General features: G+C 56.4%; 2 protein-coding genes across 4 annotated transcripts; one reads left to right on the top strand and one right to left on the bottom strand.

Annotated features, from left to right (window-relative positions):
• Positions 1 to 338: 338 nt before the first annotated feature.
• On the bottom strand, positions 339 to 3,035 carry PGAM1 (phosphoglycerate mutase 1). Its single transcript, XM_062496166.1, is given in 5 exon segments — positions 339 to 1,335; positions 1,427 to 1,607; positions 2,107 to 2,381; positions 2,743 to 2,984; positions 2,986 to 3,035. Coding segments are annotated over 5 exon segments (918 nt in total). The 3' UTR covers positions 339 to 1,165.
• Positions 3,036 to 3,368: 333 nt separating this feature from the next.
• RRP12 (ribosomal RNA processing 12 homolog) lies at positions 3,369 to 15,166 on the top strand. 3 transcript variants are annotated; one of them, XM_062496405.1, is made up of 34 exons: positions 3,369 to 3,527; positions 4,405 to 4,640; positions 4,742 to 4,825; positions 5,054 to 5,130; positions 5,316 to 5,421; positions 5,593 to 5,709; positions 5,822 to 5,960; positions 6,266 to 6,393; positions 6,681 to 6,779; positions 6,859 to 6,950; positions 7,028 to 7,139; positions 7,306 to 7,403; positions 7,548 to 7,662; positions 7,933 to 8,075; positions 8,225 to 8,346; positions 8,477 to 8,541; positions 8,651 to 8,813; positions 8,904 to 9,058; positions 9,438 to 9,505; positions 9,641 to 9,734; positions 9,931 to 10,089; positions 10,214 to 10,294; positions 10,375 to 10,480; positions 10,624 to 10,731; positions 10,829 to 10,986; positions 11,342 to 11,433; positions 11,519 to 11,677; positions 11,855 to 12,027; positions 12,166 to 12,285; positions 12,588 to 12,637; positions 12,918 to 12,996; positions 13,972 to 14,039; positions 14,435 to 14,517; positions 14,710 to 15,166. In XM_062496405.1, the coding sequence occupies exons 1-34, from the start codon at positions 3,389 to 3,391 to the stop codon at positions 14,810 to 14,812; spliced, it is 3,891 nt and encodes a 1,296-aa protein (XP_062352389.1). In that variant the 5' UTR covers positions 3,369 to 3,388; the 3' UTR covers positions 14,813 to 15,166. The 3 variants fall into 3 exon arrangements, with proteins under 3 accessions (XP_062352389.1, XP_062352390.1, XP_062352391.1); XM_062496406.1 differs by lacking the exons at positions 5,054 to 5,130; positions 5,316 to 5,421 and having other exon boundaries at positions 3,389 to 3,527; XM_062496407.1 differs by lacking the exons at positions 5,054 to 5,130; positions 5,316 to 5,421; positions 5,593 to 5,709 and having other exon boundaries at positions 3,389 to 3,527.
• Positions 15,167 to 16,783: the final 1,617 nt, after the last annotated feature.

The following is a 16,783-nucleotide window of genomic DNA, read 5'->3' as shown; positions in this document are numbered from 1 at the left end:
GCTGTGCAGGCACTCACGAGGGTGGCTTCCCCTCGGAGTCAAGCCTGGAGCACAGCCTATCTGTGTGGGGTGTGGCCAAGAACAGGCTGGGGACATAACTCATCTCCTCGGGCCAGGCACACAGTGCATGCTGCCTTTGGGACAAGGGTGTGGCCCATGCGAAGCCCAAAAACCACAGCATGGCAGGGTGTCACCCTCTCCGCCAGGGATTGCAGAGCTGAGCTTTGCTCCTTGAACCTGGCACAGCTCCTGCAGCCCCATGTCTGTGCCCAGGACTGACTGCTCCATTGCACCCATGCTACCCCAGGGCCCAGAGACACACAGACACCTCCTTATTGCGCATTACTCCTTTATTGAACTGGAACAAGACAGCTGCTATGGTTGGACAGTTACGCTGACCCTGCGCAAGCCCAGGCTCACGACACCGGCAGAAGGGAGGCCACAGTGACAGGCCACATACACACGCATGAGGGATGCAACACAACAGCACCTGCTTCACCAGCAGGATGAGGGTGGGCATCAGCTGGGGGAAGCATGTGGCAGACAAAGACCTCCAGTCAACAGGCTCCTTCCCTCACCCTTGTCTGAAGGCAGTATAGTTAAAGCAGGGGCTAGCAGAGCTGGGCCCAGAAGTGTGAGTACCACCCTGGGGTGCTGTACCACCATGTGCACCAAAACACAATTCCAATGGCATTTCAGTCACCATGCCACACACCCCTGAGAGGACGGGGTACCCACCTCGGTTTCCGCCTGCACTGCACTTGCCTCACTGCTCCCAGGAGGACTAAATCAAGTGACAAAACTACAGTAAATGGGTGACAACAGCTGCCAGGGACACAAAGCAAAGGAGGATCCTGGTATGGCAAGGGATTGCTTGGCCAGTCCCTCTGCAGACAGGGTCCGAGGGTTGGGATCACAACGTGAGCAGGTGTGTGGTCACTCCCTGGCAGAGCCTGGGCTCCCTTTCACGCCAGACCTCCATGTCCAGCCCTTGCCTCGGGGCCCCCAGGCTATCTGCAGAGGGGAGCCTAGTCTGAGGGAATGGGCCTAACCATGAGGAGCGGCTTCAGCTCCACAGCTCTGAGTTCCTACAACTGTGGGGGTGTGAACAGAGGGGTGGGGGAATGGCAGGGGGCTCTACTACGTGCTGGTCTGCCTCCTGCCCTCACTTCTTGGCCTTGCCCTGAGCAGCAACAGCCTCCATGGCTTTGCGCACGGTCTCCTCATCCCCCAGGAACTGCATGGGCTTGACAGGTTTCAGGTTCTTGTCCAGCTCATAGACAATGGGGATGCCAGTGGGCAGGTTCAGCTCCATGATGGCCTCTTCTGACATGCCTGCAAACACAGCAGTGCCGTCACTCTAGGACCTTCCCACAGTGCCAGCTGGGGAATGAGGGAGTCCCTGGGATGCCCCTGCAGGACCTACCTTCCAGGTGCTTGACAATCCCACGCAGGCTATTGCCATGAGCAGCAATAAGGACTCGTTTTCCCTCTTTGATCTGTGGGACGATTTCCTCATTCCAGAAAGGCAGAGCCCGGGCAATGGTGTCCTTCAGGCTCTCACATGTCGGCAGCTGGTCCTCTGTCAGGTCGGCATAGCGACGATCCTGGGAGAACGACCATACTCGTACAGCAGCCCAGCAGTCCCCATCCAGTATGGGAAGATGGCGGCATGATTTTGTCTCTCCCCCAACTTCTCTACCCAAGGACCCACTATGTGTAAGCAAACCCAGGCATGGAAGCAAGGAAGTGCTTTTGAGGTTTGGGGCTGCAATGACCCACAATCAGGGTCACGAGCCCTCCAGGAAAAGGCATACATTCCCTGTCCGGGTAAAGAAACCAGACCAAACATCCATGAACGGGTCATGGCACTAATGATTAACAGAGATATTGTGCTCTCTGCTTTGGATCTGTCTGTGAAATGCCTAGGGGTTCAACTCCACAAGGAAGAAGCAGGATAAACTCAACCTAAAGTCTACCAGCACCATGCACAACAGCCCCATATAATGCAACAGAGACACAGGACACCTTATAGAGAAAGCCAGGCCACACCGCAGCTGACTTTTAAGACTCTTAGCAAGGCAGTCAAAGAGCAGCGTGTCTTACCTTTGCAATAGTGCTGTAGAAGGGGTGGTCAGACTGCATGGGAGGCGGAGGGATGTCATAGGAGCGCCTCCAGATCTTGACCTGTGCCTCACCATGCTTCGCTGCTGTCTCAGCCTTGTTCAGACCCGTAAGAGCCCCATAATGCCTCTCGTTTAGGCGCCAGGTCCTGATAACAGGTAACCACATCTGATCAATGGCATCCAGGACGGTCCAGAGAGTACGGATCGCCCGTTTTTGTACCGAGGTGAAGCAGATATCGAACTCATAGCCGGCATCTAGAAAATACGGAAAAAGGGGGAGGCGGGGGAAGACCAGGAAGGTGAGTGACGGGCCTTATGCAACCGGTGAAAGGGCAAGGGCGGCGGCCTCACCGCACCGGTCGCGTCCTCGTCCTCAAAGAAAGCGGCGGCGGCAAGGACGCGACCGGTACCAGAGAACCAACATACTGCGGTACCTACAACTCTCCCAGCAGCACTGAAGCCCGGACCTAGAACTGGAGGCCTTCACCCGGCATCGGAGAGCTCCAGACCAGCACCCGTTAGGCTCGACGTGGACGCACTAGGCCGCAGGCCTTCCCCCCCCAGCCCCCCGCGACCTCCCTCTCGGCCGACACCCCCCCCCCCCGTCCACCGGTACCTCGGAGGGCCTCGCCACCGCGCCGCGCCTCCTGCTGCCCGGCGGGGCTGAGGTCGGCATCGTACCATCCGCTGAAGCGGTTCTCGAGGTTCCAGGCGCTCTCGCCGTGGCGGACGAGGACGAGCCGGTACGCGGCGGCCATAGCGGGCTGAGGGACTGGCGCGCGCTGCTTCTCACGCCGCTGCCGCACGCGACTAATGCCCCCGCTCGGCCCCTCCCCGCCCCGCGCGCCGCCGGTGGGAGGGAAAGCGCATGCGCTGAGCGCGCGCCAGGCGGAGGCGCACGTACCACATGGCGCGGCCGGGAAGGGCGGTGCGACCTTCAGGGCGTGGCGTCATGGTGACGTCACGGCACGCAGTAATACGTAATGCGTGATTCCTCGCCCGTGGCTACGGTCTGAACGGTTTTACAGGGCCCTGGCTTGGGCACGTCTGGTGGACTCTTGCTGGTGGCTTCCCGTGGACCCTTCGTGTCTCCCATCTCGGCCCCGACTGGGCACAACCCCGCCGAGCTTCCCCGACATCGCTTGTCGCCCGCTCGGCTGGGATGCAGCCTCCCTTGACGCATGCCCTCACTCAAGATGGCGGCTGGCGCCGGAAGCGGAAAGGGGGCGGTGGGCGCGGCCGCACGTGGAACCGGGTCCAGCATGGCGCGGAGTGGGAGGCTCCGGTCGGGAGCTGCGGCCAAGCTGAAGCGCTGGCGGAAGGGCCATAGCAGTGACTCCAACCCCGAGACCCGCCAGCACCGTCTGGCTGCCCGCAGCCGCTTCTGTAGCCGGCCGGCGGGTAAGGGCAGGGGCGGGCGGTAGGGCGCCAGGGCGGGCAGCTTCCGACCTGTGCCCAGCGCTTCCCGGAGGGGTGCAGAGGCGCGGAGGGCTGCGAGGGATATTTGGAGTCCTCCGAGAGTTGGGGTTGGGGCAGGAGGGAGACTGGAGCCGCTGACAGTTCCAGGGTAGGTGGTGACAGCTAACCGGGGAGGAGACGAGCGAGGCCACGGCGTAGCGAGTTAAGCTCATCGTGACACCAGGCCTCAAAAGCAGAATGGGGCACCGCATGCTGCAGTGCCTGTCGCCCTGCGAGGCTCCCCAAAGCCCATGGCAATATCTCTAAGTGATGCTGTGGTGTCCTCTGTGGTGAGGAACGTGACAAACTAAGACAAACTAAGGTTCTAACGGGCCATGCGAGGGGAAAGGTAAACCAAAGTGTTCCAAGCATTGTGAAAGCAGTGTCTGCTCCTAGCCAAGGAGATCTTTCTCCTGCAGATGCTGGCTGTAAGCTGATGTATGGGTCTCAGAGGGACATATAGCTGTTCTGGCTTTCTCTTTGCTAGGGCTTCAGGTGGAAGAACATAAACAGGACAGAGTATAAGAAGCGCCTCAGTATTAAAGCCTTGGCACACCAGCGCTTGTTTGTGTGGACGTGATGCTCTCTTCCATCAGACATGACTGGACTGTGCTCTGGTTTCTTTGCACAGGAATGAGGAGCTCTTGCAGTTAGTTATTCATGTGCTTTTGCCCATTGGGGCAAAGCAGCACCTGTATTCCACGTGCTGGATATGAGCTCCAGCCAAGCCAGTCTGGCTGGGAGGGGAGCACGGGAGATTTCGGGGTGAATGGTGGAGCAATGTGACTTCTCAGTTCTGACACATCTCTCACTTCTGCAGAGAAAAGTAACTTGACAGTGGATGCAGTGAAGCTGCACAATGAGCTGCAGTCGGGGTCCCTGCATCTGGAGCGGGCGAGTGGCAGTGCTCAGTTCCGTATGGAGGGGGACGGTTCTGAAGAGGCTGCCACGGAGAAATCCTCCGGCACCTTCCTGAGCGGGCTGAGTGACTGTACTAACATCACCTTCAGCAAGGTGCAGCGCTTCTGGGAGTCCAACTCTGCCACTCACAAAGAGGTATGGACAAGAGCAGGGCTGGGGAAGGGGGTGTCTGGTGGAGATAGCGCTCTGTCTGGGGGGATTTAGAGATGCTGACCTGCTTTGCTGGCTGCTGACAGATCTGTGCCGTGCTGGCAGCTGTGACAGAGGTGATCCGCTCCCAGGGGGGCAAGGAGAGCGAGACGGAATACTTTGCTGCACTGGTGAGTGTTGGTTGTGTGGAAGAGGCATGAGGGGAGCTGCTGCTGGCAGCATGGGTGAGCTGTGAGGAGGGCTAGAGAAAGGTGCTGTGCTTGTAGCCTGAGTGTCTTTGTTCAGCAGAGTTGGTGTTGGGCTGCTCCTGGTTTCTTTTCCTCCTTCTCTGGGGTTGGGGAAGGGCTGGCCTGGTGTAAGCCCCTGTGCCCCATCGCTTATCCACTTTCTGTTCCCAGATGACCACACTGGAGGCAGTGGAGTCTCCTGAATCACTGTCTGCTGTCGCCTACCTGCTTAACCTTGTCCTAAAGCGGTGAGTGGTTGGCAGAGAAGTGGGAAGAGCCACCAGACCCCATCATGGAAAAGGGATTGGTGCTGTCCTCCCTCCCCAGGCTGAGGAAGAGACCCAGCTGGGGTGAGCTGGCGATGCAGTCCCCTTTGTGACTGCTACCAGCTGTCTGCTCCTCACCCAACTGATATGTCCCCTTTTCTTGGCAGGGTCCCGAGCCCTGTTCTTATTAAAAAGTTCTCAGATGCCTCAAAAGCCTTCATGAGTATCGTGTCCTCACAGGCCTGCAGCAGCTCCACCTCTGCCCTGCGATGGGTGAGTAGCCAAGAGACAGCCAGCCATGTCAGCTCTCCCCAGCACTCAGCAGAGTGCTGGGATTGAGGCTGCTGCTATAGAGTGATGCTGGGTGCTCAGCCTGAGGCCCTTGTAGTGAAAGGAAGATGTCTGTGGGGTGATGCTAATGCCCCTGCTGCTCCCTTGTCATAGGTCCTCTCTTGCCTGGCCACGCTGCTACGGAAGCAAGACTTGGCAGCCTGGAGCTACCCTGTCACACTGCAGGTCTATCATGGCTTGCTGAGCTTTTGTGTTCATACCAAACCCAAGGTGAGAGCCAAGTGCTGCTGGCAGGAGATGGTGCTGCTTTTGGGTTTGTTTCTGGGGATGGCTGTATCCCCAGGTCTGTAGTTTCTGCTCATCTGGGTTCTTCTTCCCCCAGGTGCGGAAAGCAGCACAGCATGGGGTGTGCTCTGTTCTGAGGGGCAGTGAGTTCATGTTTGGCGATGCAGCCCCTGAGCATCACCCTGCAGCACCCTCCACCGCCAAGTTCTGTGTACAGGAGATTGAAAAAGCTGGAGGTGTGGAGTACTGGAGCATGGGGTCTGTAGCTGAGTGTGGGGGACTCTGCCACTGTGGGAGAATAAGGGGAAGGAAGAGGGGAGGTTGCAGAACACTGGATTTCTGGGGAGGCCAGGAGATATTTTTGGGGCACCTAAGGTATTTTGAAGCCTTCTCAGCCATTCCATTGCTTTACTGTTCCCAGAAGTCAGGGGAGTGTTTGCCCTGGTTCTGTGGGTCAGCCCCATTGCTGTCATGGGGGGTTTGCCGTGGGCAGGGTTTACTATGGTGTGCCACAGACTCAGAGGTTGCTCTGCTCCTGTAGGTGCCAAGGAGGCCACCACCACCCTGCATGTCCTTGCCCTGCTGCGGGATGTGCTGCCCTGCTTCCCCGCAGCTCTGGTGAAGACCTGCTGTGAGACCTTGCTCCGAGTCATGACCCTCAGCCATGTGGTGAGTATTCACACTCCAGGGATGACAAGGGCAGACCCTTTCCCCATGGACTGCACTCTGAAAGGGATCAAATTCTCAGTTGTCAACTGGGGGCCTGGAAATTAAGGATGCAAATGGAGAAGAGCCCAGGACAGCTTGCTGGCCTGACTGCTGTGGAAGAGGAAGGCTAAGCAGATGAGGCATAGTTGCAACAGTGCTGGGTTTTCCAGGGCAGAGCCTCCTTTGGTGTAGGGGGACAGTGGGTGCAAAGCAGAGTCCCCTTTCCTGACACCATGTCCTTTTTGCAGTTGGTGACAGCATGTGCCATGCAAGCTTTCCACAGCCTCTTCAGTGCCCAGACCAGTGTGGCCTGCCTGCCAGCTGAGCTCAATGCCCAGATCATCACTGTGAGTGTGGGTTACCAGTGTGGTGAGGGACAGAGCTGGCACAGCACCCACCTACCTACCCAACCTTCTGCTTCTGCAGGCTCTCTACGACTATGTGCCCAGCACGAGTGACCTGCAGCCACTGCTGACCTGGCTGTCCACCATGGAGCGGGCACACATCAACCTGGCCAGGTGCAGACAGGGGCCACAGCTGGGCAAGGGGAGAGGTGGGTGCTTGGTCTCTAATCTGGCCTTTCTTTCCTCTTCAGGCTGCAGAAGGATCTGTGCTGGGCTCACCTGCCCCGGTTCTTCTCTGCTGCCATGAACTGCTTCCTCTCCCCACACTCCCAGGTGGTGTCAGCAGCAGCGCAGAGCCTGGAGGTACTGCACACCAACATCCCTCCCCACTTGGATGCCCTGGGCCTTGTGGGGGGGCTCTGCCATGGGGCTTGGGGATCACCAGGGAGTAGTATGCCCCTCTTGTGCCCATGAAGCTGGGGGTTCTGTGGCCCAACAACTGTCTCATTTTTCCTGTTTGTCCTTGCAGACCCTCCTGACTGAGTGCATTGCTCCCCACATGGAGGACATGGGCACTGTGTCTGCATCTGCCCCAGCCCCTGCTGCCTACCTGTGCAAGATGTTCAGGTGAGGAGCTGTGATGTGGGAGGGGCTGGCCCTATGGGTCTGGCTGAGCTCTGATCAGCCTCTGCCCAGTCCTCAGTGAGGTCTGGCAGGGCTGGTAGGCACCCTGAATACTACTGGTGTGACCATCTTCTTTCTCCTCCCCAGATCAGTGGAGGAAGGGCTGACATACCGTTTCCATGCAGCGTGGGAGCAAGTTCTGCGAGTGCTGGAGATCTTCTTTGAGACATGTGGGAAGCAGTGCCATCCCATCATGAGGAAGGTAAGCCAGGCTCACCCATAGTGGGCTTCGCCCACAGTGGCTGGTGGGGTGGCTGTGCTGCTGTCCGGGCTGTGTTGCCCCCCTCCAGCTGTGGAGCAGGACCATGCTGTTTGCTCTGCTTTGTTGTCCGTGTGTGGCCAGAGCATGTACAGCTCTGGGACACTCAGCACAGGGGCATGCAGGGCAGCTGGCCTCCCTGGGTGGGCAGAGTGATATGTGCCAGACCTGTGCACATGGCTCTTCTGTGACTGTCCTGCCCTGTCCCCATAGTGTCTCCAGTCCTTGTGTGACCTGCGTCTCTCCCCACACTTTCCCTATACGGCTGAAGTGGACCAGGCAGTGGGGGCTGCTGTGAGCACCATGGGTCCTGAGGTAGTACTGGAAACTGTGCCCCTGGAGATCAATGGCAAGGAGTGAGTACAGTCATGGGGTAGCAGCTCTGCAGCTGTTATGTTACTGTTTAGTCCCCATGCAGTGCTGCAGGTGTGGCTGCTAAGCCTGTGTCCAGGGGCTGATGCTGGCAGTGCCCCACACCCTCCTGACCCATGCCTTTCCTCCTTAGGGAGACACTGGATTTCCCCCGCAGCTGGCTCCTGCCAGTGCTGCGGGACAATGTGCAGGGTGCGCGGCTTGGCTTCTTCACCAGTTACTTCTTGCCTTTGGCAGCCGCTCTGAAAAGCAGAGGTGAGGAGATCAGCATGCTGGGGGTCTCAGCAGTCCAGGGTGTTCTGTGGGACCTCCCTTCTCTGCCCTGGGGTGGAGCAAGGCTTTGCAACGTCATCTGCTCTGCTCATCTCCTCTTTCTCTTCTGTAGCCCTGGAGTTTACCCAGGCTGGAAAGAATGTGGAGGCCAAGATCTATGACACATTGCAGTGGCAGGTAATAAGGAGTGCCTGGAAGACCTGTTGTAGTGTACCCCTGGTACGAGGCTGGGGAGCAGTGACTTGGGCAAAGACTGTGGCCTTCTACCTTTTCTTTTGCCTTCCAGGTCTGGACTCTGCTACCTGGCTTCTGCACCCGTCCCACAGATGTGCTGGGGGCCTTCAAGGGGCTGGCCCGCACCTTGGGCATGGCTATCAGTGAGCGTCCAGATCTCCGCTCCACTGTGTGCCAGGCTTTGCGCACCCTCATCCACAAAGGCTGCGAGACAGGTTGGGAGGGAAACACATCCTTATGGTGGGTTCCTGTCACCTGTGGGAGGGGAAATGCTGATCTGTAGCTCCCTGTCATTCTTTCCCTAGATGCGGAGCGAGCAGAAGTGGGTCGCTTTGCCAAAAATTTCCTGCCCATCCTGTTCAACGTGTACAGCCAACCTGAGGAGGATGGGGGTACAAGTGCTCAGCGCCGCTCCGTGCTGGACACTGTCCGTGCTTACCTGACCATCACGGATCCTCAGGTGTGGGGCCTGTGGGGTACTGGGGCAAGCTCTCCTGGCTTGAGCTAGCATCTCCCAGCCAGACCCAGTCTGATGGGGCTTTGGTGCAGGCCTGATTGAAGAGGACAGGGAGAAAGGCCCTGACCAGAGAGCAGCCCTTCCTTCCCTCATGGGCAGGGAAACCTTTCTGGCCCACAGTCTGGCATTTCCCAGTCTTGCAGTCACATCTGGCTTGTCATGCACAAGCTCTTTGTGAATTTGTCCACGTATTTTTGGACTCACTGGTGGTTCTGGTCTCCACAAAGTCCTGTGGCAAGTTGTTTTCCAGATGGATTGTAAACTCCTGTAAAAGTGCTTGCTTCAATCAGTTCTTATCCTGCTCTGTGTGCCTGTCCTGCAGATGGTGTGTGGATTCCTGGAGAAAGCCAGTGCAAAGTTGACCAGTCCTGAGAGTTCTGAGTTCACCAGGTAACACCTGGGAGCTGGTGCTAATGGATAATTCCTGGCATGCTCCTGGTGATCAGCACTAGGGCATTGTCCTAGTGTGGGCTTTGCTACCACTATGCACTTGATGTGACTGCAGATGTGTGTCCTCTGTTGCAGACTCTCTATCCTGGACCTTGTAGTGGCAATGGCACCCTATGCTGATGAGCAGTCCCTGGACTCCCTGTACTGTACTATCCAGCCTTCTCTCCAGGTGAGTTGGTCCCCAGCCCTGAGTGGTACAGAGGCTGCAGTGGGGCACCTTCTGCTTGCTGCCAACTTGGACCCACACTCTAGGGACTGAGTAGCTGCCATAGGTCTCTGCTGGGTGATGTGGGGTGCTGGTGTCCCTTCAGACACCATGGTGAGGGGCTGCCTTGACAGTGGGAGCACATTGTCTGTCCCTGCAGAGCAAAGAACGCAGCATGCAGAAGAAGGCGTATCGTGTGCTGGAGGAGGTGTGTGCCGCTCCCCACGCTCCCTGCCAGGCTTTTGTCCGCTCCCACCTCCAGGACCTGCAGGCAGCACTGCTGGACTCGCTCAAGAGCGCAGCATCCCCGGCCAAGAGGGTGAGGGCAAGAGGTGTGGTGGTGGTGATCAGCCATTGCTGGAAGGAATGGGATGGGGTGGGCAGCAGGGGTAACCAGGTGTGTGTCCCTGGGTGTACCAGTGCTTGTCTGTTTCTTTCCCCAGCCCCGGCTGAAATGCCTGTTCCACATTGTGAAGCAGCTATCTGCAGAGCATGAGCCTTTTGTCACTGCTCTGGTCCCAGAGGTGAGCATGGTCCCTGGGAGAAACTGGCTGGTTCTGGCTGAGGTAGTGGCAGCAGTGGTGACATGCCTGTGTTCTTCCAGGTCATCCTATGCACCAAGGAGGTGTCAGTGGGGGCCCGCAAGAATGCCTTCATGCTGCTCGTGGAGATGGGGCATGCTTTCATCCGCTTTGGACCCACCCCTGAAGGTGAGCTTCTGTTCTACTTGCTCAGCCCCATGGCCACTCTGGTCCCAGGGAGGTCAGACCTATGCCCAACATTCTGCTGAAATGGTCCAGGGATGCTGTTGGACACAGAGCGAGTCAGGGCCTGAGTCATCCCCCTCTTGCAGAGGCTATGCAGCGGTTCCTGCTCCTGATCTACGTGGGGCTCACTGGCTCAGTCACTATGATCAGCTGCACCGTGCTGGCATTGACCCGCCTGTTCTTCGAGTTCAAAGGTGAGCAGGAGCAGGAGGGCTGGGGGGATGAGGCAGAGCCCTTCAGCAAAGGTGGGTGGAGGAAGCCATCTGTGGCTGAGTCCCACCATGGTTGCAGATCACCTGGAGTTCAGTGTGGTGGAGCAGCTCCTGCAGAACATCTGCCTGTTGCTGGCCTCCCGCACACGGGATGTGGTCAAGGCAGCCCTGGGATTCCTGAAGGTCACACTGCTCCTAGTGGACACCAAGCTCCTGGCCAAGCATGTCCAGACAATGGTGAGATGATGCATAGGGTGCCTTGAGGGGGGTGGTGGGGCAGAGCTGTGTCTGCCTTGGGCAGACAGGAGCATCTCCAGCTGCACTCTGCCTGGGAGCCAAGGAAACAAACTTGATCTCAGTAGCTGAGATGGCAGAAGTAGAAGGGAGGCCCTTCTCCTGAATCCTGGCATAGACATGCCAGGAAAGGCCCATGAACTAGTACTGCCAAGCATGGAGACCTCCCTATGGCCGTACCTGGGGCAGGCATGGAGAGATGGCAGCAGGCTAAACAAGGTGGCCATGAAGATAGAGGTTAGGAGGCTGGGTCCCCAAGGCAGGAGTGCTTTGGTCTTGAGGGTCTCTGTCCTGACAGCTGGAGGCTGTGGGGAACCTTTCAGATGACATGAGACGCCACTTCCGTATGAAGTTGCGAAACCTCTTCATCAAGTTCATCCGCAAGTTTGGGTAAGCCAGGGTCTCCTGGGGTGGCGAGGGAGCTCTGGGAAGCAGGAGAAGGTGGGTGCTGACTGCTTTCTGTGTGTTTTCTCAGCTTTGAGCTGGTGAAGGGGCTGCTGCCAGCTGAGTACCATAAGGTGCTGGTGAACATCCGCAAGGCGGAATCCCGGAGCCGCAAGCAGCGTGCCCTGAAGAAGGCAGCTGCAGATATGGATGAGGAGGAGGCACCAGCACCACAGCCCAGAGGAGACAGGTGAAGATGGGCTCTGGGTGAAGAAGGAGCAGCCCCCACAGTGGGCTTGGCACTGGATCTGCTCAGCTGGTGCTTTTTGAGATGCTGGAGACATCTCCAGGGCTGCTCTGCATTGTGGGGCAGACTGCACTCCTGGGCTTACTCCACTTTCCATCATCCTTTCCACCTTTTGACCAGTATGGAAGAGATCCTGGCTGACTCAGAGGATGAGGAGGAGGAAGAGGAGGAACAGCATCGGAGCAAGGAGTGGAGGAAGCAAGCACGGCAGAAGGGCCAGGCGTGGCTCAAGGAAGGGGAAGATGATGAGCCCCTCAACTTCCTGGACCCTAATGTGTCCCAGCGGGTGCTGGGTAAGGAGTGGAGCTTCAGATGGGGCTAGGGTGGGACAGATGGGGCAGGGGCTGCTGCAATGCACAGGGGCCCTGGGGACACAGCTGCCCCCAGAATTGGATCCTTCTTCAGGCCCTGACCCATTTCTCTCTGAGCAGCCACAAAACCAGTCCCCAGGCGGTCCAGAGGAGTGAGCCATGATTTCCAGATGTCTGAGGATGGACGCCTGATCATCCATGAAGAGGAAGAGGAGCTGGATGATGATGATGAAACCAAAGGTACTACCTAGGCTGTCAGGGGCCACTCTAGACTTGCTCTGGGTCTCTAAATGTTTCATCCTGCCACCTGCATGTGGGATCTTTGGGGGATGTGGGTGGAAGTGGCAGGAATTGGTATGGCCTTGTCACACCCAGTGGCTCTCTTCTGGGTTGCTGCCCAGCAGAAGCAGTCACCTACATCATCAGGAGGGTGCTGTTTCAGCAGAGCTACCCTGCTACTGCACCCCTCTCCAGGGGCTAGCACAGTACCAGGGCTCTTCCGTGCCCTCATCACACACTGACCTTCTTATCCTGTATCATAGGAGCAGACGAGGAGATGGCAGATGTGCTGCAAGATGTGGGGCTCCGCAGTGTGAGTATGGGGCTCATGGTCCTGAGGAGATGCTGAGGGAACTCATCCTTGCCAAATCACTGCCTGTGTCATGGCAGCTGCAGCTCTGCCCAAGAGGCCAGCGGAGACATCTGGCAGTTGCCAGTTGCTTGGAGGGATGCAGGAAGTTGTCTGGGATAGGGATGTGCTGTCTGGGAAGTCTCTGGGTGCCCATGCAAGGAAACAGGAGGTGGGGGGTCAACAGGAGGGCAGAACTGTAAGGAAATGCCAGCTGCAGGGTTTCTGCTGCCTTTTTCTGTAGAAGAAGAGTCAGAAGCGTCGCTTCAGAGAGGAGCCAGACGATGAGGAAGCTGAGGCTGGAACCTATTCTCAGTATAAAGGTAAGTCCTCTGCCTGCATGCAATCGGGGGCTCCCCAGAGGGCCAGAACCATGTACCATGGTACCATGTACCATCTTTTTGTGCTGCTGCAACGCAGCTGAAACAAAGATCACAGATTGGGTCAGGTTGGAAGGGATCAGTGTGTCATCTGGTCCAACCTCCCTGTTCAAACTGTCATCCCAGAGCACATGGCACACAATTGCATGCAGATGGTTCCTGAATATCTCCATTGTGGGAGACTCCAGAATGCCTCTCTAGGCAGTCTGTTCCAGTGCACAGTCACCCACACAGTGAAGAAATTCTTCTCATGTTCAGGTGGAACTTCCTGTGCATCAGTTTCTGCCATTGGCTCATGTCCTATTGCCCAACAGCATTGAGCAGAGCCTGGTGCCGTCCTCTTGACACCCTCCCTTCAGACACTTACAGACATTGATGAGGTCCCCTTTTAGGTGCCTCTTTTCCAGGCTGAACAGGACCAGCTCCATGAGCTGCATGTAGTGCAAGAGTGTAGTACAACAGTGTCTTTTGTACTGAGGAGCCCAGAACTGGACACAACATTCCAGGGTGCATCCTCACTAGGGCTGAGTTAGAGGGGCAGGTTCCCTTTCCTTGACCTGCTGGCAATGCTTTTCCTAATGCACCCCAGAGCACCACTGGCCTTCTTGGCCACAAGGGCACTGCTGGCTCATGAACAACTTGTTATCCAGGATCCCCAGGTCCTTCTCTGTAGAGCTGATTTTCAGCAGGTTGGCCCCCAGTCTGAACTGTTGCCTGGAGTTATTCCTCCGCAGGTGCATTTACCTTCATTTCAGACAGTTCTCTACACATCTCTCCAGAGATTTTACTTGTGGAAAATGGCCACCACTCTGCTGTCCCGACACCAAGAGCTGAAGACAAAAACAGGAACAGCTTCCACAGCCTAGAACTGGGCAGGGGGAGGCCTAAAACCCCCTTCCAACACATCCTCTTTTCCAGCTGGAGGCTCTGGGATCCATCGGCCGCTGAAGAAGGAGCCAGCCTTCGGCGCAGAGTATAAATCCAAGGTGAGGGACTCATGGAGTTGCAGGGTTTGTGTGGGGGGATGCTTGGACTGCTGGGCCAGGAAGCACCATTTGTGTTGGGAGTTTGGTCATGTAGCACCAAGGCTGAAAGGGATCCCTGCTCCAAGTGGAGTTGCCAAACACTCAATATCTCTGAACTCTGCCAGCCCATCTCAGAATTCCTGTCCTATCCTTGCTATGGACAGTTGCTGCTCACTGCTCAAAGCAGGTGTCTGTAGCATCCTGTTGGTGGGAAATCAGCTCCCAGGGCAGTGTGCTCAGCTGGCACTCCACTGCAGCACAGTCTTTGGGATAGCCAAGTGGCAGGGTTGCACTGGAATGCGATGCACGGGTTTTCCCTGGTGCTGCATCTTCTACCATGTCACTGTCTTCCACAGAAAGGTAAAGGTGACGTGAAGAAGAAGGGCCAACTCGACCCCTATGCCTACATCCCCCTGAACAGAGCTAAACTCAACAAAAGGTGAGGCTAACCAGGAAGGGAACAGGGATAGGAATGGGTTTAATGCTGCTTTTTGTTAGGGCTTTTTTGGTGGGTTTGGGAGCTCCCTGTCATCTGCTGTGCCATTCCTTGTGGAGTCTGGAGCAGCATCCCCATGCATTAGGTGTGCCAATGCCTGCACCAAAACAGTTTCCTGCTCCTTGCTCCCTCCAGGAAGCGGGCGAAGATGCAGGGCCAGTTCAAAGGCCTGATGAAGGGAGCCCAGCGTGGGGCCAAGGCCGGCCGCAGGAACCGTCTGAAGTCCCAGCGCTCCTGAGGACACTCAGGTGCTCGACCTGCCCCTACCCAAGGACGCAGCATCGTGTTTGTGGAACAGCTGGGTGTCCTCTTGAAGGTGACCTCTGTTTGTTTGAGACTCCCTGGGAAGCCACTTTGTATTATGGACTGATGGCCCTTCTGTGCCTGGAGTAAGATGCTGGGTTGCCTGGTACAGGCATGGGTGTGTGTGTGTGAGAGCAAGTAATATGTAAAGAATTCTCTGTATTGATAAATACCCTCTGTTCTTACCCAGCCCAGATTCCTCCTCTCCTTCAGCTCTTGCATAACTGCTGTGCCTCCTCCTGTCCATGTGCAGCAGGTCCTTCTGCAGGTCTGCATCCCCCAGGGCTCATACTAGCATCAGCCTGGACCTGGAGCCAGAGCTCTTTCTCCCACATTGGACTTGCCTGGAGGCTGCCAGAAGCAGTACTGTGGCACAGAGCCGTGGGGCACACATGGAGTAGGACTGAGGCGTGGAGCTGGCCACAGAACAAAGCCAGAGAGTATGAAGTCCTTACAACCAGCTTTCTTTAACAAACTCCTTGGCAGGCTCTTCTGCCTAAGACCGTGGCCAGGGAACCTGTGCCATGCAGAAAGTGTCTGCCATTTGGCCACCGGACACTTTCCCCGTATCAGCTATGCCTGAGGGCGGGGCAGGAACAATTTGCTGCAAATTTCTTCAAACTGTCTGGAAAACGGCTACAGCCAAACCTCTGTGCCTTGCCATTTCTCTTACCTTTGAGAGCTGAGAGAACCTCTTTCTTTGGCCACTTCTTGCCAGCTAGACCTGGGCAGCATGAGGAATCCTGAACCAGGCCCTGTCACATTGGCCTGAGCATCAGGTTTTGTCCAGTTACTTCTACGCTGAGCACAAAATATGGTGTTTGGCCAAAGCGTGCTGAAGAGAGCAGGGCTGAGGATAGTGGTTACAACAGGTCCCATTGCTCACACCGCAAAGAACACGTGTTGGTGAATGTAGCTGGCTTTCCCTTCCTCTTCCATATTAAAAAGCCTTCAGCCCTTTCTTATTTCCTATTGTGGCAGCTTACATGTGGAATTGCAACGCTTCTCAGTTTTCTAATAAGCTAAAGGGATTGTGCTTGTTCAGCCTCTTACTGCAGACTTCTTCCTGGAGGCCGCAAATCCAGTTTTGTGGCTTTCTTGTGCTTTCTTTTTATTATTATTTTTTTTTATTATTTTTATTTTTTTTCTCTAAGATCCTCTTAAAAGCCTGGGATGGAGGAGGAGCTCGTGTACTGATAGTGGTCCTTCCTTGTCAGGAATGCTGTTCCCTTTGTGCTTTCCACCCAGGGCTCCCAGTGGGACCCTTGAGCCCTAGAACTATGTTGTGGTGCTGCTGCTTGTCCTTCCAGAAGGGAGCTCACAGCCTGGCCTATGGGAGCAGGAGCTCCATGTGACCAGGAGCAACACCCATCTTCCTCTGCTGCCTCAGCCTGATGCCCTTCCCTCCCCTGAGAGCAGGACAGGGGGAAACAGGCAGCAGTCACCTTCTGAGACAGCAACACCTGTAACCTGTGGCTCTAAGCCCAGCAGAGCTGTCTTCCTGCTTTCCCTTCTCTCCTTAGAGACAGGGCCTGGAGAAGGCTGTAGCTAATTAATTTGGGAGCTCCAGCTTACTCACTCTATTGTTCTTCATTTGCATGTTGTTGCTTAATTTAATGCATGCCTGCGTGGAACAGAAGAGTTTTATTAGCACAGAGGATGGTGCTAATAAATAATTTGCCTGAGCTGGAGTCCAGAGAACAGATTCTACTGCACCAACATCTTGTTAATCAGCTAATTAATCATGTAATGCAATGGAAACCCTTGGCGAGGAGATGTCATCCTGGCTGAGAAGGCTGGCTGCAAGTCAAGCCTGCTCCCCACCAGCAGCTGCCCCTGGCACGGAGCACAGCTGTGTCCTGGGGACCCTCAGGAGCCTGAGCACACCTCTCTGACATGGGGCAGG

This window comes from Cinclus cinclus, chromosome 7, assembly GCF_963662255.1.
Source record: "Cinclus cinclus chromosome 7, bCinCin1.1, whole genome shotgun sequence".
Classification (NCBI taxonomy): domain Eukaryota; kingdom Metazoa; phylum Chordata; class Aves; order Passeriformes; family Cinclidae; genus Cinclus; species Cinclus cinclus.
This window is presented reverse-complemented; position numbering and strand designations above follow the sequence as displayed.